We start from the raw sequence: 23,315 nt of genomic DNA on the forward strand, positions 1-23,315 counted from the left end.
GTTCTCCATGCCCTTTATTAGCTTCGTTGCTCGTCTCTGCAAATCAACCAAGTACCCCTGCCCAAGCTCTGCCCCTTCCCCACCCCCATAACAATAATACTAATTTTAATGCAATTTCTTCCATTCATTTTTCATATACACACAATATAATTTTATTAACAAAACAATGGTAGCCACAAAATTAAATACAAAGCACACTGTTAATTATTTATGTTTTTCGAAGAACTCAAGGAGATGACTTTAAAATATGCAATGTCACCTCGGGAACAGCTATAAAAAATAGACATAGTGCAAAATATAGACAGTAGATATAAATTTTCAAAACTGACAATTCGATCACTGAATTGAAATAAAATCATTTTCCTTACCTTTGTTTGGTGATTTTATTAGTTTCTGATTGCACTTCCTTCTGACTATGCATCCAACATTTTTGTTTCCTGCCTCCTGCATGCTTCCTCCAAACCTCATTCACTTCCTCAACCAACATCTTTCTCTGTCCCTCCATGAGTCCAACTTTTTTTTTTTTTTTCCCCCCCCCCCTCTCCTCCACCCCCATTGGCAACATGTCTCTCCCTCTCATTCTCTCCCTTGCTGCAAAGGGAGTGGGGAAAGAGAGGGAGAGATCCATGGATCCTCCTGAACACGTCCTCATTCCCTCCTCTAACCTCCTATTCTCCATCTACATATATCTTTTCCCCATCATCCATGTCCAGCATTTCTCCACAACAACCTTACCAACTCTCTCCATTTTCCCACACCCCTCAGTCCAGCAAGTCAAGCATTTTTCTTCCTCTAACCTTCCTTCTGCCGTCCTACCACTGCCTGACCTGGAATCTGGATTCTGTGTAGGGCCCAGCACCGGTGCTATCTTCAACAAAGAGCCTTCATGTTCATGTGCTCAGGAAGGCCCTGTCAGCTCCACCCACTTTAACCCATTTGCTTTGGAGGGGCGGTACCAACAGGGCCTCACGAGCAGACTCTTGAAGGCTCTGCGTTGGTTAATCTAGTGCTAGTGCTGGCCTTGTATAGACTCGGCCTCCCTCACAGGCAGCAGGAGGGTGGCAGAAGACAGAGCACTCCTTCCAACATTAAAGTGCATTATTGGTGTGGGGGTAAAGCCTGAAGTGACAGCTTGCTTAAATACGAGATATAAACCCTTTCTAAAATTTAGGAGTCAGTATGGTACAGTACTGTAACTGCTGTCTCGTGTATATGCTTTCTGAGAAAACCTTAGCCAAAGCTAGGCTGATGGGAACTAGAACAAAGTTATAATTAAAGTTTAAAAGTGACTGATTTTGTATACCTAGTCTGGGTCTTTTCGTGATGCAAATTGTAGCATTGTAGACTGGTTTCATCCATGTATTGGAAGTAAACTAATTTTCAGATTAAAGTAGTTTGGCAATTAGTGCATCTATTGATAGACCTGGAGCAATTTACTGTTGCTTTTGGGTTTGCACAAAGATGCAAGAATAAAATTCCACGCGCTTTCTGCCTGTCTACTTGTGACAGCCCAGATTGAATAGGGGAATACAACTTCAAAGAGCCATGGTTAACTTGAAACTCATATTTTCTGTGGTGTTTTTCCCTAGTAACAAACTTGAGGAAGACTACTCTGGATCACCAATTATAACTGGCTGCTGCTGTTCCTCATCCACATACCACCAGGACTGAGCAATGTCTTCAAGTGGACTGATATTTGAGCTTTTATTTTGACCCTGACTGCATTGAGTGGAGGCATTGTTTTAAAGTGTCATTTAGGATGGTAATAAAATGTGTATAAGCCTATTTGTAATGCCTCGTGGTTTTAACTTTTTAAACGCAAGTCTTCTGTGAAACAGTAGGCACCTGGAGTAACATGCAGCTCAAGTGTTCTCCAAGCCAAATTCACTTCTGCTGTGGGAGATGGCTCTGGACGGAAGTAACCAGACTGGACTAGGAATGGAAACATGCAGACTTAAGAGAACATGAAGGGGACATTTGAGATACTGTATGGTGGTTCTCAGTTGCTTGCCAGTAGCGAGGTAGCCCACTTGAGGGTATGGAAGCAAATGTGGTTCCTCCTGCTAATGGACTTGATAACTATTTAAGTGTTAATAGAATTTAATGGAAGGAGTAAACTTTACTCTTTCCTTCTGCTGTTTCTTGGAATCATCAAATCTGTTGAAATGGGTCATTTTATGATTAGTGTGTTCTTTAACAGCAGTTAGAATTTATTCTAAGACTGTAGTAAATGAGCAAGTTAAGGACTGTTTACAATTTTTAGTTTCACATTGACAACACTAAGGAAAGTGGGATGAGGGGCTAACTTTACCCTATAACCATGCACTAATTGTGAATAAAATGCATTGAGAAGACTGTTGCTCAATTTGAAAATTGGAAAAAAGGTGCATTTATGTAATAGTCGAGGGACATATTCTATACATAATTAAAGAGTAGCATAATTGAATGCATTTTAATATGCCACCCTTCACAATCCAGTGGTGTAAAGCTCACTAAAATCCATTTGTGACACATAAATTTGTCAAATTTGAAAATAATCTTGCCAAGAGCTGTGCTAGTATCCCAACTCGTATTCAAAGTAACAGGCACATTATCCCAGGACAAGCAGGCAGTATATTCTCTACATGTGGGTGACGTTATCTACGGAGCCCTAATTGGACACTTCTCGCAAGCAAACTTGCTTGAAGATCTTCAAGCTTGCGAGTGTACTGCGCTTTCCTGCCCGAGTCAGGGCAGAGCCACAAGACCAGTTCCTTGGCTCTGCAAGATCAGAGTGCCTCTTGCATCGCGGCTTGCTTGCTTTTTTTTGTTTTTGGGTGAGTCGCTGTGTGGCGCATTTCAGTTTACAGGAAAAAACCTCCAAAACTTTGACTTTAATATGTTGGTCATTGATCCGGGACTCCGGGTCCAACTAGGCTGACGAGCCTTGTGCGGTTGCTGCGATGCTCATACCCTATATCCCGGCCGATTACTGGATTTTAAAAAGTGCACTCGGTGCGGTCAGGTGATCTCTAGTACTGACCCCCCACTGTTGGTGCATCGAGTGCCTCGGGGCTGACAATTGGACTGACTCATGCCCATGCTGTGCTACCCTCCAGCCATGGGCGCTTCGAAGGAGATGGGCACAGATCCTCAAATTGTTTGTGCCATGGATCCTGTGGCCGGGGTGTCGTCCAAGTCGCCCTCTTCCAGCAAGGCTTCAGTGGCTGCCCCTATGAAACCTGTGGCCTTGGGATAAGTCTCCTCTTCCTCCCTCAGGTTCGCTAGCAAAGAAGCCTTCCCTGGGGTCTCAGGGGAGTGCAGTGGGCTAGGCCCCGTCTAGACCTAAGTGTGCCTTCACACAACAGGAATACTTTTCATCGAGGTCGCCCTCGGAGCGCACTGCTGCACCTGTAAGGCCTGATCCAGTGGTCTTGGTGCCGATGTTCGAGGACATGCTAAAGGCCATCCTGAAAACGCAGATCTTGGTTCTGAGCCAGCTGGCTCCGGCCTTGACCTCGCTCACGGCAGGCCAGCCTGATTGCCCGCTCGACGCTCCTCCGGGGGCAGTCTCGCAGACATCCTCCTCTCAAACCTCTGATGGTTTGGGATCTTAATGTTGTCCTTGCTTAGTTGATGAAGCCTCCCTTTGAACCTATTGATCGTACTCATCTGAAGTATCTCACTTGGAAAGTGGTGTTCCTTATTGTTCTCACATCTGCCCGCAGGATCAGTGAGCTGTAAGCTTTGGTTGCGGATCCACCTTTCACTGTTTTTCATCATAAGGTGCTTCTCTGCACCCATCCTAAATTGCCTAAGGTTGTTTCAGATTTTGACATAGACCAATCCATTGTTCATTCCTGTGTTTTTTCCCTAAACCCCATTCTCATCCTGGAGAAGTGGCGCTCCACACTCTTGACTGTAAGAGGGCGTTGGCTTTCTACTTACAACGCACTCGAGCTCATCGGACTGCTCCTCAACTCTTCATCTTTTGATATGAATCGGTTGGGGCGTCCCATGTTTAAGCGCACCTTATCCAACTGGTTGGCAGCATGTATCTCTTTCTGCTACGCTCAGGCTGGTCGCTGCAGGGTCAGGTCATGGGGCACAAGGTTAGAGCGATGGCGGTACCAGTTGCCTTCCTCAGGTCGACTCCTATTGAGATATGCAAGGTTGCCACTTGGTCCTTGATTCATATCTTCACCTCTCACTATTGTCTGGATACATTTTCCAGACGGGATGGCCAGTTTGGCCAGTCAGTTTTGCATAATCTGTTCTCTAAATTGCCAACTCTTCCACCTCCCTGTTGGTTAGCTTGGAGGTCACCTACATGTAGAGAATATGCTGCATGCTTGTCCTGGGATAAAGCACAGTTACTTACCATAACAGGTGTTATCCAGGAACAGCAGGCAGATATTCTCGCAACCCACCCACCTCCACGGGTCCCCTTCTTTGCTAGCTATCTGAACTGAGGCCACGCTGAGAAGACGCGCACCCTGACTCGGGTGGGAAAGTACACACGCAAGCTTGAAGATCTTCAAGCAAGTTTGCTTGTGAGAAGTGTCTCTGTAGATTACATCCCTGGATAACACCTGTTACAATAAGTAACTATGCTTTACTTACTAATAGTGCTCAGGCTGTACATCGGTAGGCCAAGAGGGTAATGACTGACTGAAATTTCTGTTCTCTCATATTGAAGAGAAGGTGGGGGGGGAGGGAAGAGAAGGTGGGGGGGGGAGGGAAGAGAACACAGATCATGTCTTGGAAGCCCCAGATTACTTGCTTTAAAAAGAAACCCAACCCTTGGGTAGATTCTTGTGGTACTCCACATAAAGATTGGTTTTCTTTTAACAGCTTAGAAAAACCATTGACAGTTCATGATAATTTAGTAATGTGTTGCTGTGCTTTCCAAGTAAGTCTTAACAGTATTTTTCCCTGCATGGCGAGTTCTGTGATAATCTGGAATGGGGTTCCTTGAGCAGTTAAATTAACCATAAGAGTTTTTCATCTGGTTTCTAAGAAGAAACTTAATCGCCTTACTTTAAAAAAAAAAAAGAAAGAAATGTTTGTCATGATCATTGTTGCATGATTCTGAACAATTGAGGGTGGTACTCAACCCTAAACCTTATCTGGAACACAGTGTAGCATTGAGAACTAATGCATGGTGATAACGGGTACCTGTTACTCATGGTTCATGCACTCTAGTAAACATAACAGAGTTTCATAATGTTCCTTGCACCTTAACAATCAACTCTCCCAATGATTGGAGGGGAGGGGGGGGTTGAGAGATGCTAAACCCAATGGACATTAACCATCATTTTACAGGAGCAAGCGTTTGCTCAATATTGGAGGTGCTCAAGCACCCACTCACTCCTATGCCTTTAGTATAATAAAATGTTTTGCTCAACAGTGTTCTTCCTAGCGTGTTTCTGCCCGGCTAATTTAGGTGGGTGCCCGGCTGTCATTTTGCAGCTGCAGAGACCATGCTGGACAGGTTCCGTGATCTGCTATCTGGCACGCGACTCTGAGGTGAATGAATTGTTGAGCGCCTGCTGCTTCCGGTTTGTCTGGATCCCATACTTGAAGCTGAACAGACCTTTCTTGCCTGAACCGCATCTTCAGCAGCACTTCAGCACGCAAACTTTGGATAATGCCTGTTCTTCCGTGCATGCACAGATCAGGTCTAACTGAGCATGACTGGAACAACCAGCATTAGCGACCAAAGCAAGCCTGCTGAATTAAGTGCTACAGTGCTGCTACACGGATTTTCCGTGAATCACGCCACTAAATAAAACCAGCTGCACCACAGGAGCGTGGCCTTTTTCTCTCAGCCCCAGCACTGATACCTGCTGGCTGCCAAGCCCTTGCTGTTTCCCAACGGAGAGGAGCGTGGGAGCACTGCTCCGCCCCCCTCCTGAACTTGCAGGAGACCACCGATCAATAAAACCAGCTACACCACCGGAGCGTGGCCTTTTGCTCTTGGCCCCAGCACTGATACCTGCTGGCTGCCGAGCTCTTGCTGTTTCCCAGCAGAGAGGAGTGTGGGAGCACTTCGCCCCCCTCCCAAACTTGCAGAAGACCACTGATCAATAAAACTAGCTGCACCAACAGTGTAGTACCTTTGGGAAGTGCCTCAGCGAGGTGTCTGCGTTAGAAGCATCGGACACAGATTCACAATCCTTACAACCATAGCCCACACTCTCCGAATGCTGAGGCAGTGACCCACCCCAATGGTAGGACCAGACCACACAGCCCGGACCCGACACACCCTGGTCACCTGCCCTCTGGAACCAGACCTCACTGAATGAACTCATTACTGACTAGACACCCTGCACCATGGATCTAGACCCGGCAGACCAGCCCGATAAGTATTACTTTAGCTGAAACCTAACTTTGCACAACCTTGTCAAACGCATTAAAAGCCTTAGCCTTTAGACTAGCAATACACCCCCGCACCACAAAAGTCGTCAACATTGTAGTAGTAGTCAGCCTTGCAAAACTATTGTGGCCTTGCAAATTCTATGTTATAGTCTGTAGTCCTGCAACTGTAACTGTGCAATAGCCCTAACCTGCATCTTTATAGCTTCCTGTAGCCTCACAACTTTACAGTACTTGTAGCCATATAACAGCCTGTAGTCTCTCTTAACACTGTTCTAAGCTGATAGCCAGACTTAAAACTTTTCACCCAGACAGATGCCACAAAGTGATAACCCGGACTATCATTTCCTTAAACTGATAAGTCTGTAAACCAGGAAAAAGACTGTATATCTTAACCTGACAAGACTGTATATCGTAACTTAACCTGATAAGCCTGTATATCGTAACTGTTGATCTTAGCCTGATAAAACTGTACATATCAATCTGATAAGCCCGTTCAACCAGGTAAAAGACTATATCTAAGAGTAATATTGTTTCCTCGCCCCCCTGCAATCTACCTCACTCCACATATAATCCTCCTCCCCCCCCATAGATCAACCAAGCCTGGCACGAAAAAACAAAGAACACTAAAAAAGCTAGCCTATTCCCATTACTGTCCAATAAACCACACTAACTACCAGAACCTACAAGGATTCTACCTAAACATCAGATCGATGAGAAACAAGTCCATTCTTATCAAAGACTGGCTGTTTGAAACCAACCCTGAATTTGTACTACTCATGGAAACATAGCTGCTTTCAGACAAAGATATTATCAAAGACTGCCTCCCTCCAGGCTTCAAGATTCTATCCCTAGCCAGAACCTGGGGAAGGGGAGGAGGGCTAGCAATAATCTTTAGAGACCACTTAAATTGTGCCGTACTTAACACCAAATCTCCCAATTCAGAAATATTAGCCATCTCATTAACTTCAAATTCCTTTGCCTCCTCCCTAACAATTACTTTATTCTATATCCCACCAAAAAAATGGACTCTAGCCAAAGAGGATTTTGCAGAATTCTTACTAACCAACCCTATAGCAAGTCCATACAATCTACTATGCGGTGACATCAACATTCACCTAAAACAAAGAGACCTACCAGATATATCTGACTTTTGGCTGCTATCTCCCAACCCCCGCCCATCAAAACCCACCAAAAAGGTCATCAGCTAGACCTAGTGACATTCTCCGCCAAAGAATCAAACAACCCCAAATTCTGCTGGAAACAAGATAACTGGACAGATTCCCTATGGTCTGATCACAGACTATATAGCTTCTCTATTGACTGCCAACAAAAAACCACCAAAAACAACAAAACAAGAAACGTCAAAACTCACACTAGAGGTAAAATCGGCCCGGTTGTATTCTGGTCCCACTATGAAATGATCACAAAACAAAACGAAGAAACGGATCAACTTATGATCTCCTGGATCAAAGACAGCACAAACATTCTAAACGAAATAGCTCCCATAAAAACTCACAGAATTAGAACCCCTAATCTGGAGGGATGGTTTGATTCAGAGCTACTACTGGTAAAAAGGACGTTAGAAAATCTGAAAGACTTTGGATAAAATCTGGAACCCAGGAACACAGAGGGGCCTGGAAACTCAAACTAAAAAACTACAAAAACCTCACCAAGGAAAAACGAAAAAATTTCTACGCCCATAAAATTGGAAACACTACAACTAACAGTAGTAACCTCTTCAAACTGGTCAATGACCTTTACAACCTCGAGACACTCACTGATAATCATGAAGAATCCACATTAACCGCTAACACCCTAGCAGACTTCTTTATCTCCAAGATACAGAAACTAAGGTCATCTATAACTGCCCCAGCCAATCCCTACGAGGACTTTCCAATCCTCCCAGACACTGACATGTCTAAACCGGACCTCGCGTCCAGAACAGACCTAAGTTGGAACCAATTCACAACTATAGACTGGCAAACCTTCAACAAATACTACAACAAATATACCAACTCGTTCGGCAGACTGGACACCTGCCCCCCAAACATTATGAAAACTGCACCAATCCATTTCAAAGCCAATATGCTGGCATGGGTAAACCTACTATCCACAGGTAGTTTCCCAGCAGAACAGGGCCACATCTCGATAACCCCAATAATAAAAAACATGAAAGAACCACCCAATGACCTGTCTAATTACAGACCGATCGTAAATATCCCACTATTCACCAAAATAGCAGAAGGGGTGGTAAATGCCGAACTTACCACACATCTGGAAAAATTCAATATCCTAAATGACAATCAATCAGGCTTTCGCTCTAATCACAGCACCAAAACCATTATAGCCTCTCTACTGGACCACCTACACACACTCTTCAGCCAGGGCTCTAGCGCCCTGATCGTCCAACTCGACCTGAGCAGTGCTTTCGACCTTGTCCTAGACTGCCTTTCATACATCGGCATCTCCGGCCAAGTCCTTAACTGGTTCCACGGGTTCCTATGAAACAGATCATACAGGGTATTCAAGAACGACTCTCTCATACAGCTGGGACAACTCCTGCGGAGTTCCACAGGGCTCCCCCCTATCCCCCACCCTATTTAATGTTTACCTTACCTCCCTAGGAAACCTCCTGCAAAGCCTCAAACTCAAATTCTTCATCTAAGCGGATGACATCACAATAGTCATCCCGCTAACCAGCTTCACACCAGAGTTCCTCACCTCACTTTCAAGTATACTCACTCAGATAGAACGCTGGATGTTATCCTACAGACTAAAACTAAATCCCGACAAAACAAAATTTTTACTAGCTACCCCCAAAGACAAAATCAAAGATACCACAATCCAAGTGAAAGGATCTACTTTCCCCCTCGAACAAACCTTAAAAATACTGGGAGTCACACTAGATAAACATCTATCCCTGGAGAAACACACAGATATCACAGTCAGGAAAAGCATCTCGGTGCTCTGGAAACTCTGCACCATTAAAAAATACTTTGACGAGACCTCATTCCGCCTGCTAGTACAATCCTCCATTCTTAGCATACTGGACTACTGCAATATCATTTACTTGAGCTCCACGAAGAAAACCATTAGGAAACTTAAAATGATCCAGAACACCGCGGTCCGCCTGAAAAACTGGGAACATGTCACCCCATTTTACCACAAACTTCATTGGCTAGCCTTAGAATCCAGAGTCCTATTCAAATTCGCCTGCTTCTGTTATAAAACAGCATTTGGCCTATCCCCAAACTACATCAACCCTCACTTCTACCTGAATCGCATATACAAGCACTCCCGCAGAATTCAGCTGTTCGCCTTCCCCTCCCTAAAACTATGTCACTCCAAAAGATTCCTTGACAAAACCTTCGCCTTCCAAGCTGCCAAACTGAACCCATGGCTAGCCCAAATGGTCCTTGAGGTCCCCACCTACCTCAGGTTTAGAAAATTACTCAAAACTCACCTATTCCATGGACAAGACCCCTAACTCCCCTCTTCAATGAACAGTAACTTCCTCTTTCCTCCTCTACCACACTACCCAGCCTACCCACCCTAATCCTCTCCCCCCTAACCTACTCGTCCCTTCTCTCTCTAACCTCAACTACTTTGTTGCTTTCAACTTTGTTCAATGGTTGTGAACCACTTGTAATTTTTGATAAATGTGAACCGCCTAGAACTCCCTGGGTATGGCGGTATACAAAAATAAAGTTATTATTATATTATTATTATTAAATAGGTTGATGTTACAAACACTATGCAAATTACCCCTCCCTGCTCACGGTGAAGGAGTAGGGAGCGGGGAAAGTGTAATTTGCATAGCACACCAAGGGGTTGTGTTTTGATTGGTCCAACACCTTGGCGCGCTATGCAAATTACCCCGTTCCTACTCCTTCACTGTGAGCAGGGAGGGGTAATTTGCCTAGTGTTTGTAACATCGACCTATTAAAACATTTGTGCCCATGCTCCAACGGTCCGCCCCCCCCCCCTCAACATCAGAACTTTTGTTTCCCGCTGTGCTGAGAGACGGGGCAGAAAGTTATGGGCGGGTTAAGTTAATGGTTTTAACTTCCCTTTGCTTTCAACAGGGTGTTTTTGGAGAGAAAAAAGTTGTAAGCTCTTTTGAGCAGAGACTTTTCTTTTAACTGTGCAGCCTGTGTTGTCTGGTAGCCCTATAGAAATATTTAATAGCAGTAGGTTGTCCAGAAGAGGAAGAAAAAGAGTCTAGGGCCAGACTTGGCCGTAGGGCTTTAAACTAGGTAAGTCGGGGGAGGGTACATATTTATATCCCAGAGCAGTAAATAACCACCCTGAGGAGGCAAGTCGCACTCACACTTCTGAGTCTAAGGTAGGTACCCATACTATCCACGATAATTTAGGGAGAACTATCAATGATAATTTAGGAGCCACACTAACTCAAAAGGGAATCTCTTCACAGATATGGAGGGCTATGTATGTTAATGCACACAGCTTGGGCAATAAAATTCTAGAATTGGAGACTGAAATAATAAACGCCGACCTAGATGTGGTAGCGATATCCGAAACCTGGTTCACGGACTCGCACGGGTGGGATATGGTTATATCAGGCTACAACCTACTTCGTTGTGACAGAGAAGGTAAGTTAGGAGGAGGTGTAGCACTGTACACTAAGGAAAACATCAAAACTACCAGAATCACAGATGTTAGATTCATCGGGGAATCCCTCTGGGTGAACCTGGCCAGAGGGAATGAAAAATGCCTATACCTTGGTGTGATATACAGACCTCCAAGGCAACAGGAAGACAAAGACATGGAATTAATCGAGGACATAGAGAATATCACACTGCGCGGGGACACAGTGATGTTAGGGGACTTCAACATGCCCGATGCAGACTGGAACCTCCGCGACTATATGTGGCAGCAAAAGAATTTTAACCTCCATAAAGGGTGCACGTCTCAAGCAAATGGTATTGGAGCCATTGATACTAGACCTGGTACTCACCAATGGAGATAGCGTCTCGGAAGTCTCAGTGGGAGATACACTGGCCTCCAGCGACCATAAAATGGTATGGCTCAACCTCAAAAAAGGTTTCTCTAGATCAAACACAGCAACGAGGGTTCTCAACTTTAGAGGCACAGACTTCGACAGCATGGGAGCTTTTGTCCATCAAGAGCTACATAAACAAGCAAAATCTGACAATGTGGAGGATATGTGGTCGACTCTGAAGTCCACCCTATATGAAGCAACAACCTGCTACATAAAAACAGTAAGTAAACGCAGGAGAAACAAAAGACCCCAATGGTTCAGTGCAGAAATCTCGGACCTAATCAAAAAGAAAAAAGAAGCATTTATCACCTACAAACATTTAGGAAAACAGGAGGCGAAAGAAGACTATCTGGACAGATCTAAAGCCGTCAAAAAAGTAGTCAGAGAGGCCAAACTCCGAATGGAGCAAGATCTAGCACAGAACATTAAGAAAGGGGATAAATCTTTCTTTAGCTATATTAGTGACAGGAAAAGGAACAAAGAAGGGATAGAACGCCTGAAGGCAATCGGACGGTAACTTTGCAGAATCAGATTCTTCCAAGGCAGAACTACTAAACGAATACTTCTGCTCAGTCTTCACCTGTGAAGCGCCGGGAGATGGTCCACAGCTTCAGACGGGAGACAGCCAGAAAGACCCGTTTCAAGATTTTGAGTTTACGCCCAGTAGCGTCTACTACGAACTATCAAGACTCAAAGTAAACAAAGCCATGGGACCGGACAACCTACACCCCAGGGTGCTTAGGGAGTTAAGTGAAGTCCTGGCAGAACCATTATCTGTGCTTTTCAATCTTTCCCTACGCACAGGAAGAGTCCCCTTGGACTGGAAAACCGCCAACGTAATCCCACTCCACAAAAAGGGCTGCAGGACAGAGACAGCAAACTACAGACCAGTGAGTCTCACGTCTATAGTGTGCAAACTCATGGAAACACTGATCAAACGGAATCTTGACACAATCCTAGAGGAGGAAAACCTACGTGATCCCCACCAACACAGATTCACCCAGGGTAGATCCTGCCAATCTAACCTAATCAGCTTTTTTGACTGGGTTACTAGACAACTGGATGCCGGAGAGTCACTGGACGTGGTATATTTGGACTTCAGTAAAGCTTTTGATAGCGTCCCACACTGAAGGTTATTGAACAAGCTGAGATCGATAGGATTAGGGGACACTCTAACTACATGGGTTGGGGATTGGCTGAGCGGTAGACTTCAGAGGGTGGTGGTAAACGGTACCCCATCCAAAATGTCAGACGTGATCAGTGGAGTGCCGCAGGGCTCGGTCTTGGGCCCGATTCTTTTCAACTTGTTCATAAGAGATATGACGCAAGGACTTAGAGGAAGGGTATCACTGTTCGCCGATGACGCCAAACTTTGCAACATAGTAGGTAAAAGCAGTTTACCTGATAATATGGCGCAGGACCTACTGCTACTGGAACGATGGTCAGCAACTTGGCAGCTGGGCTTCAATGCTAAAAAATGGGTAAGAAAAACCCACGCAGAACTTATGTACTAAATGGTGAGACCTTGGTCAGGACCAATGCGGAACGTGATCTAGGGGTGATCATTAGTGATGACATGAAGGCTGCCAATCAAGTGGAGAAGGCTTCCTCCAGGGCAAGACAAATGATGGGTTGTATTCGTAGGGGTTTCGTCAGCAGAAGACCTGAAGTCATGATGCCATTATACAGATCCATGGTGAGACCTCACTTGGAGTATTGTGTTCAATTCTGGAGACCACATTACCGGAAGGATGTGCTGAGAATCGAGTTGGTCCAGCGAATGGCCACCAGGATGGTCTTGGGGCTCAAGGGTCTCACGTATGAAGAAAGACTGAATAAACTGCGGCTGTACTCACTTGAGGAACGAAGAGAGAGAGGAGACATGATTGAAACGTTTAAGTACATCACGGGACGTATCGAGTCGGAAGATGAGATCTTCTGTCTCATGGGACCCATGACCACCAGAGGGCATCCGCTGAAAATCAGGTGAGGGAAGTTTCATATCGACTCCAGAAAGTACTTCTTCACCGAAAGAGTGGTGGATCATTGGAACAAACTCCCACTGCAGGTGATTGAGGCCAGCAGCGTGTCAGATTTTAAGAGAAAATGGGATACTCACGTAGGATCCCTAAGGGAGTGAATTCGGGGGGGGGGGGGTATTTGGAATGGGCAGACTTGGTGGGCTATAGCCCTTTTCTGCCATCATTTTCTATGTTTCTATGTTACTTTTTTTTTCCCTCTTTGATCACAAAAGTACTCTTTGTGACTCTGTGCAGTGCTGCATGCATCTGATAGCGCTATAGAAATATTTAATAGCAGTAGGTTGTCCAGAAGAGGAAAAAAAAAGTCCAGGGCCGGACTTGGCTGTGCTTTTCATAAGAACATAAGAATTGCTGCTGCTGGGTCAGACCAATGGTCAATCGTGCCCAGCAGTCCACACACCCGGCAGCTCTTAGGTCAAATTCCAGTGCCCTAACTGAGACTAGCATTACCTGCATACGTTCCGGTTCAGCAGGAACTTGTATTAACTTTCCCTCTTCTTTAATCACAGATGTACTCTATGTGACTTTGGAGCGCTGCGTACATCTGATAGCGCTATAGAAATATTTAATAGCAGTAGGTTGTCCAGAAGAGGAAAAAAGTCCAGGGCCAGACTTGGCTGTGCTTTTCCCTCTTTGATCACAGAAGTACTCTGCGTGCATCTGATAGCCGCGGGTAACAGCCACCGTGTCATTCTCTAAGTAGTTACTGATGGTGCCCCAGCGATGGTAGGTAAAAGAGAGGGTCTTGTAAAATTAATAGAAGACGATGCAATTGCCGCCCAAAACTCACATTTGATGAAGTATCATTGTCTAGTATATCAAGAAAATTTATACAGAAAAGCTTTAAAAATGGATAATGTCATGCAAATCATCATCAAGGCTGTGAATTTCATAAGGGCCAAGGGATTGAATCATCGCCAGTTCAAGGAATTCCTTAAAAGTATGAATGTTGACATTATTTACTTTCCAGAAGTAAGATGGTTAAGTCGAGGCCAAATGTTGAAAAGATTTTATGATTTGCGACATGAAATCAAGTCGTTTATGGTATCAAAAGCAAAATTTGTGCCAGAACTTGAAAATGAAAATTGGCTTACAGATTGAGCATTTTTAGTAGATTTGACCGCTCATTTGAATGAGTTAAGCATACATCTCCAAAGTAAAAACCAACTCATCAATAGAATGTTCAAACCATAACAGTGTTCCAAATGAAACTGAAATTATGGCAAGATCAAATAAAGGCATACAATTTTATCCATTTCAACACGTTGGCTAAACATGGTCCTCTGAACAGCAAAAAATATGCAGCCTTGCTGTTTTGATTTGAGAGAAAAATTTGAAAACAGATTTCAAGATTTCTGGGATAATCAATATTTTGGTTTATTTGAGACTCCATTTTCAGTTTACATAAATGTTACCTGCCAATTTTCAGATGGAATGCATAGAGTTATACTCTGACATTCAACTGAAAGAAAAAATTGATCACGTGTCTTTAATGGACTTTTATAGGTCCTATCTTCCTAGAGAGAAATATCCCTCGCTTCACAATCACGCCTTATTCATGTCATCGCTTTTTGGCAGCACCTACATTTGTGAGCAACTATTTTCAAGAATGAAGCACACAAAGTAAAATTAGAACCAAGATATCTGATGAGCACCTTAAGCACTCACTAAGTGCTTAAAGGACGGCATTTGCGAGCACATTGAGAGAAATGGCCTACTGAGAACAAGCCAGCACGGATTCTGTAAGGGAAGGTCATGCTTAACGAACCTTCTGTACTTCTTTGAGGGAATAAGCAGTCGGGTGGACAATGGGGAACCCATCGACATCATTTACCTCGATTTTCAAAAGGCTTTCGACAAGGTGCCACATGAAAGGCTGCTTAGGAAGCTGTGGAACCACGGGGTGGGAGGGGATGTGCACCGATGGATAGAGCACTGGTTGTCGGGTAGACTGCAGAGGGTCGGAGTAAAGGGCCAATATTCTGACTGGCGGGGAGTCACGAGCGGTGTGCCGCAGGGATCGGTGCTGGGGCCGTTACTCTTCAACATATTTATCAATGACCTGGAAAAGGAGGCAAAGTGCGAGGTTATAAAATTTGCAGACGATACCAAACTGTGCGGCAGAGTTAGCTCCAGGGAGGAGTGTGAGGACCTGCAAAGGGACCTAGACAAGCTGGAAGACTGGGCGAACAAATGGCAAATGCGCTTTAACGTGGAAAAATGCAAGGTCATGCATATAGGGAAAAAGAACCCGTTGTTCAACTACAAATTGGGGGGGGCATTGTTGGGAGAAAGCGGTCTTGAGAGAGACTTGGGAGTGCTGGTGGATGCATCACTGAAGCCATCTGCACAGTGCGCGGCGGCCTCAAAAAAAGCCAACAGGATGCTGGGCATCATAAAAAGGGGCATAACAACCAGGACGAGGGAAGTCATCATGCCACTGTATCGAGCAATGGTGCGTCCGCATCTGGAATATTGTGTTCAATATTGGTCGCCGTACCTCAAGAAGGACATGGCGGTACTCGAGAGAGTCCAAAGGAGAGCAACAAAACTGGTAAGAGGGCTGGAACACTGCCCATATGCCGAGAGGTTGGATAGGCTGGGGCTCTTCTCTCTGGAAAAAAGGAGGCTCAGGGGTGATATGATAGAGACCTTCAAGATCATGAGGGGCATAGAGAGGGTGGATAGGGACAGATTCTTCAGGCTGAAGGGGACAACAGGTACGAGGGGGCATTCGGAGAAACTGAAGGGAGATAGGTTCAAAACGAATGCAAGGAAGTTTTTTTTCACCCAAAGGGTCGTGGACACTTGGAATGCGCTACCGGAGGACGTGATTGGGCAGAGTACGGTACAGGGATTCAAACAGAGACTGGACGGATTCCTGAGGGATAAAGGGATCGTGGGATACTGAGAAAGCTAACCAGAAAATAAGTATAGAAACCCGACCAGGTCGTGCATGTGCAAGACCGGAGGGCTAGGACTTTGATGGGAAGATAGGACTCAATAGGAAACCAAGGTGGCATGGGGGCCCCTTCTGGTGATTTGGACAGGTCGTGACCTGTTTGGGCCGCCGCGGGAGCGGACTGCTGGGCAGGATGGACCTATGGTCTGACCCGGCGGAGGCACTGCTTATGTTCTTATGTTCTTAAGAATTGCAACTACTTCCATCGAACCAGATATTGATGCACTGGTTTATCAAACTCAGTTTCAAAAATCCCACTAATTTTGTTGCCTCTGTTCTATTACTTAGACTGGAGTAATTTAAGATTTGAAGAAGGTGTGAGAGCTGAGTTTGCAGAGCCTTGGTGAACCTAACGCCCAATAAAGCGCAAAAAAAGTCATTTATAATAATTTTAAAACATCTGCAGCTGATTGTGATTTGTGATGGGGCAGTTCTGAAGGTGAGGGTTAGATTATTTTCAGTGAGATTAAGATTTTTTTTTTTTACAAATTTGTAAATAACAGCAGCCTATAAGATATTCAGTAACATGGAGCCATCATAGTGTTGATCCTCAGCATTTTAATGAATATCTCATTGAAAGAAATCTACTCCTCACCTGTAGAACTGCCCCATCACAAATCACAATCAGCTGCAGATTTTTTAATTATAAATAACTTTTTTGCACTTTATTGGGTGTTAAATTCACCAAGGCTCTCCAAACTCAGCTCTCACACCCTCTTCAAATCTTAATAAATTATGAGTGAGCTAGAAGTGACTGAATCTGATTTTTGGAACCTCTGCTACATGCAATTAATGTCGAGGACCCACTCAACACAGCTTTGTAATTAAAAACTTCCTAGTTCAAGGAAAGCCAAAAGCAGCAAGTAACTTTTCTGGCATTGGAGCTAAGATGTACAGACAGAAAGAGGCAGGAAGATGGGTGGTTGACTTTCCATATTTTGGATGGCTGCAGACTGAGAAGAAAAGGTAATTTTTAATAACATGAAATTGCCAATTGGCTTGCACCTCAGTTATGTATGTTATATCTGTTTTTAAAAGAGACCAGTACAAAAAAAAAAAGTAAAAAATATCAAAAACAATTTTAAATTGATATTGAGAGGAACCCAAAAAAGCAGTAATACCGTGACTGAGCGATCCTCCACATGTGCCGCTGACAGCTGCTTCAGCATCCCTGCTCTGAAGAGGCCTCACCGTAGCTGTTATAGAAGTGAATGGAAGAATCAGGCTGATGCTGTCAGCGGCGCACGTGGAGGATCACTCAGTCAGGGTAAGTATTATTGCTTTTTTGGGTTCCTCTCCACAGTCCCCCTTTAATGAAGGTTTATTATTAGATACATACTGTACATCTTCTATATTAGTAATTACAAATTTAGGACCTGCTTGATCTTTTTTTTTTGTTCATCAGCTAGCGTTAGTGTTTGTGCGGCCCAGGGAAATCAAAAGGTTGGACACCTCTGGTCTAAAAAAAAGAAAATTAGCAGGTAAGAACCTAATTTCTCCTTATTTCCTATGGGAACTTCGGGTGTGGCTTGCTGAAAGCTTTTAAAGTTGTTTTTCACAGTTTGTGAGGGTAGACCCTAAATCCCTATTCTTTATTTTCAGGTTTTGTTTATTTTTGCCATTTTTGGTGTGAATTTACTGGCGGTGGCCATCTTGGATTTTTATGTTTTTGAGCGCGCAGAGGTACTAGTTCGCTTACTGCTCATCCGGACGTGACCAGATTCATATGAGAGGCGCTTCATTTGCGTCCTCCCTTGTGCCTTCCTTTCCCTTTGTGGAAACATTATTTTGCAGAGCCTTGGAGAGGCACCATTCAAACCACTGAAGGATGTTTCTCTTTGGATCTTATGATCAAGACTGTCTGTCTGTCTTTCTGGTCACCATTGACTCGGCATGGTGTATATTGGAGCTTCAGGCTCTTTTGTGCATGGAACCTTTTCTCCGTATTAAGGATGCAGGAGGTGGTCTTCCTATGGTATCTTCCTTTCTGCCGAAGGTAGTATCAGCCTTCCATATCAACCAGGAGGTTTGGTTGCCTGTGTTCCATCCTACAGGGTCTAAATGCCACTGTTTTTGGTGATGGTGCACCTGCATCTAGAGTACTGCGTTCAGTACTGGTCACCGTACCTTAAGAAGGATATGGCGATACTCAAGAGGGTCCAGAGAAGAGCAACAAGGATGATAAAAGGCATGGAAAACCTTTCATATGCTGAAAGGCTAGAGAAGCTGAGGCTCTTTTCCTTAGAAAAGCGGAGACTTAGAGGGGACATGATAGAAACTTATAAGATCATGAAGGGTATGGAGAAGGTAGAGAGGGACAGATTCTTCAGACTAGCAGGGGCAACAAAAACAAGAGGGCATTCGCAAAAATTGAAAGGAGACAGATTCAAAACAAATGCTAGGAAGTTCTTCTTCACTCAGAGGGTGGTGGACACCTGGAATGCACTACCAGAGGAGGTGGTAGGGCAGAGTACGATTTTGGATTTCAAAATGGGATTAGATGATTTCCTGAAGGAAAAGGGGGTTGAAGGGTATAGTTGGAGGTTTACCATACAGGATATTAAAGGATTAAGGAATAGAATGTTTTAGGTATAAGATCACTTACAGGTCATGGACCTGGGGGGGGGAGGGGGGAGCGCCGCCGCCGCAGGAGCAGACTGCTGGGCATGATGGACCCATGGTCTGACTTGGCAGAGGCCATGCTTATGTTCTTATGTTGGATGGCCGGAGAGCCTTGTGATTTCAGGCAGTCTGATCATCTTTTTGACCTGACTGCTGTGCTTCGCTGTGGGAGGCCACCTTCTAAGTCCTCGATTGCTCAATGGATTTGAGTAGCCATTTCTGCAACTTACATTGCCTACAGCAAGCAGCTGCCGACTTCATTTAAAATGCATTCGACTAAAAGTGTGGCTATGTCATGGACAAAGACTCACATGATTCATCCTATTGAAATTTGTAGGGCGGCTACTTGTTCCTTTCTTCATACTTTTACCTGGTTTTACTGAGTGGATGTGGCGGCTTGTTCTGATGCCACTTATGGGACTTCAGTGTTGAGGGCAAGCTTTTCTGTCTCTCCCTAGCTGTTACCATTTCTTTAGTATGTCACCTAGTGTATGGAATCCTAAAGGGACGTAACATAATGGAATATTAGGTTTATACCTTATATAATCTTTTTGTTAGTTACTGTAGGATTCCATATGACCCGCCCTCTCTGTATATACTCAGTTTGGAATAGCCTGCTTTTTCTGCCTCAATTATTCTCCTTTATGGTCTTGAAGATCTTTCATCCAGTTACCAGATCCTGGGGAGGGTTTTTTTTTTCTGAGTGTGCGCATTACTGAAGGTTTTCCTTGGGGTGATCGTTGCACAAAACAGGTTCGTTCTACATTGTTCCTCAATGTTTTTCTGAGTTGTCTTTGTGCCTGTTTATTACTTGTTCATGTTTTACAGAGCAACCCAGTTCAAGATTTGTTTGTGACGCTGGTGATCTTTCCCTTTGTTTTGGATTTGTTCAGGTATGTTACTTGGCTTTGGGACTTAACTGGATATGCTCTGTAGCTCACAGACTAAGGCGGTGGAGCATATGCTCAGAAAAGTGTTGGATTTCTGTAACTACCAGATTATGGGGTGCAATTGAACACTTACCTTATGGAATCCTCTAGGAACTAACAGAAGCTTATTGCAGGTATAAACCTAATCTTCCATTACATCACTTTTTCACATCAACCTGTTATCTGACTAGTCACATGACATTCTATGACATGCCCTCATATCACTTCTCTCGCCCCAACAATTTCCTGTGAAAATATCAAAGTGCGGAAACCTTTTTGAAGAACTCTTACATTTATAATTACAGTGCTGAAAAACATATGCAGTACTGTACATTTAACATGCAATAAATAACCCCTGCTTGGAAGCGCTTACAATCTAATTTGGACAGGCAGACAGGACATATGTTTATGTTTATTAAAAACTTTATATACTGCTTATATCGCCAAAAAGGATCCAAGCGGTTTACAGTACATAATACAAAACTATTTCAAAAAGAACTCCATTCAAAAAAGAAAAGGAAAGAAGAAAAATATTATTATTTTTTCTTCAAATTCGTAATATTCCATAACAATCAAAATTTCAATAATAAAAATGAACTAATTAATATAAACCAAAAATTTTATTAAAATAAATAAATAAATAAATACAGACTGCAGTCCCATATGGGAATTTTTTTGCAGAGAACAGACAGTGAAAAATGCTTGAATACCTGAATAAATCCATGTACTGAACTGCTCTGGGAGAACGGTATAGAAAATTGAATAAATAAATAGGCAATTGAGACCCCCAATTAAATTCAAGGACCTGTAAACTTACCATAGCTGCTTCTCTCGTGAAGCATAACATCTCCCTCTCTTACCCAGACCATGGTTTAAGATCCCCTGTTCCCCCTCCTCCAATCTAACATTTCACCTGTTCCTCCCCTGGTTCCCCTGTAACTTGCTGCTGCTGGCAGCTAGAGATGTTCCGCAGCAGAGAAAATTGAGACAAAAGGAAGTGTGCTAGAGGTCAGCTACGTCTGTGCACACTATGATGCAGATTTCCTGTTATGTTGTGTTATGTTCCTCTTATGTTGTGTGGGTAGGCCTTTGGTGCAGGTATAGAGTGAAAGGCTCCTTGTTTTCTTTTGTCTAGTTACTCCTGCCACTCTTTATCTCAACTGCAGTGGCAATGTTCTGGGGACACTGAAGAAGGAAAAGGAAGAGACACAACTGGGTACGGAGGCTTCCCACTGTGGCTGTGGCAGGAAGCTCTAGTTTTGAGATGTGGGATGTAGAATTTGCCCTGGAGCCACAGAGGAAACCACATATACTAATTCAAGAAGGTCATTCCAAGCATATGAATGGCACTAAGCTTACGTGAGGAAGGAAATTCAGGAAATGGAGTACTAGAAGAGATGAAAGAGGTTAGGTAATGACTAAGGTGACCATACATCCCGTTTTGAACGGGACAGTCCCGTTTACGGATCCCCTGTCACACACAGCTTCGGGATGCCAAAATGTACCGTTTTCAGGGACAGCGTCCCGAAGCTGTGCACGGGGACAACGGGATAGGCGATCGCTTCCTGTCCCTCCCCTGCCGCACCAAAAAAATAAAAAAGCCTTCCTCCAGGCCCAATTTAAACTTCTCCCCTGGTCCACCGCTGCTGCTCCTCTGCTGCCACTACTCGCACCCGGAAGCCTTCTTCCCGACGTCAATTCTGAAGTCAGAGAGGACGTTCCAGGCCAGCCAATCGCTGGCGAGTAGTGGCAGCAGATGAGCAGTGGCGGTGGACCGGGGAGGAAGTTTAAATCAGGCCTGGAGGGAGGCTTTTTTTTCCGGGGGGGGGGGGGGAAAGGAGGTAGGCAAGCTGGCTGGCTTGCTGGCTCTGGGGGAGGGAGGTAGGTAGGTAGGCAGGCTTTGGGGGAGGTAGGCAGGCAGGCTTTGGGGGAGGCAGGCAGGCTCTGGGGAAGGTAGGCAGGCAGGCTGGCTGACTTTGGGGGAGACGGGCAGGCTGGCTTTGGGAGAGGCAGGCAGGCAGGCTCTGGGAGAGGTTGGCAGGCAGACAGGCTGACTTTGGGGGAGACCGGCAGGCTGACTTTGGGGGAGGCAGGCAGGCAGGCTCTGGAGGAGGTAGGCAGGCTGGCTGGCTGGCTCTGGGGGAGGGAGGTAGGTAGGCAGGCTTTCGGGGAGTAGGCAGGCAGGCTTTGGGGGAGGCAGGCAGGCAGGCTCTGGGAAAGGTAGGCAGGCAGGCTAGCTGACTTTGGGGGAGACAGGCAGGCTGGCTTTGAGGGAGGTAGGCCGGCAGGCTTTTTAGGAGGGGGTGGGACAAAGGCTAGAAGGCAGTGAGGGAACATAGGAAGGAGGGATGAAGGAAGGAGAGAAAACGACAGAGAAGGGGGGGGTTGTAAGTAGAAGAAAGACTAGAGAGATAAAGGCCTGGACCAAAGGGGAAAGACAGGAGGCAGAAGCAGGACTTTGGGAGGCAGACAGAGGGGGAGATCCCCTGAGGAAGAGCAGAGAGAGGCAAGATCATAACAGAGGAGGGAGAGAGGGAGACCTGGAACAAAGGTACAAAGGAGAACTGACACTGGATCTGGGGTCACTAAGGACATAGGAAGGAGGCATTAGGGGCACTAAGGACATAGGAAGGAGGCGCTGGGGACACTAAGGACATAGGAAGGAGGCGCTGGGGACACTAAGGACATAGGAAGGCATTGGGGGCACTAAGGACATAGGAAGGAAAGAGGGAGGGAATAGAAAGGGACAATTGTTGGGCCTGAGTGCAGAAAGAAATGAAAGATAGGATGTACAGTCAGAAGGCGCTGGGGACACTAAGGACATAGGAAGGAGGCGCTGGGGACACTAAGGACATAGGAAGGCATTGGGGGCACTAAGGACATAGGAAGGAAAGAGGGAGGGAATAGAAAGGGACAATTGTTGGGCCTGAGTGCAGAAAGAAATGAAAGATAGGATGTACAGTCAGAAGGAAACGCAACCAGAGACTCATGAAATCACCAGACAGCAAAGCTAGGAAAAATGATTTTATTTTCAATTTAGTGATAAAAATGTGTCAGTTTTGAGAATTTATATCTGCTGTCTATATTTTGCACTATATTTGTCTATTTTTCTATAGTTACTGAGGTGACATCGTTGAAAACCCCCCAAATATAAATGATAATTAACATTTTCTCTTCATATAGGGTTTGTGTTTTTTTAAATTTTATGGTTACCATTATGAAGTAATAAGATATTGTGTGTATATGAAAAATGAATGGAAGAAATTGGGGGCGGGGCTAGGGTGGGATTGGGGCATGGCTAGGGTGGGGCTAGGGCGGGATTGGGGGCGGGACTGAATATTAATAGATGTCCCGTTTTGATGAAAAAAATAAATGGT

The 23,315-nt window shown here is 44.7% G+C and overlaps 1 protein-coding gene and 1 non-coding gene across 3 annotated transcripts in view; both read left to right on the forward strand.

Moving 5' to 3' along the window:
- Nucleotides 1-1,792, forward strand: part of TPT1 (tumor protein, translationally-controlled 1) — a 31,335-nt gene extending 29,543 nt beyond the window's left edge. For both annotated transcript variants that reach the window (XM_033948740.1, XM_033948739.1), the window contains exon 6: nt 1,590-1,792. In XM_033948740.1, the coding sequence (XP_033804631.1) occupies nt 1,590-1,592 (3 nt within the window). In that variant the 3' untranslated portion in view covers nt 1,593-1,792. The remainder of the gene's footprint in view (nt 1-1,589) is intronic.
- On the forward strand, nt 1,406-1,535 carry LOC117363231. Its single transcript, XR_004540005.1, has one exon. It is a non-coding gene; the product is annotated as a small nucleolar RNA SNORA31 (small nucleolar RNA).
- Nucleotides 1,793-23,315: the final 21,523 nt, after the last annotated feature.

This window comes from Geotrypetes seraphini, chromosome 6, assembly GCF_902459505.1.
Source record: "Geotrypetes seraphini chromosome 6, aGeoSer1.1, whole genome shotgun sequence".
In the NCBI taxonomy this organism is placed as follows: domain Eukaryota; kingdom Metazoa; phylum Chordata; class Amphibia; order Gymnophiona; family Dermophiidae; genus Geotrypetes; species Geotrypetes seraphini.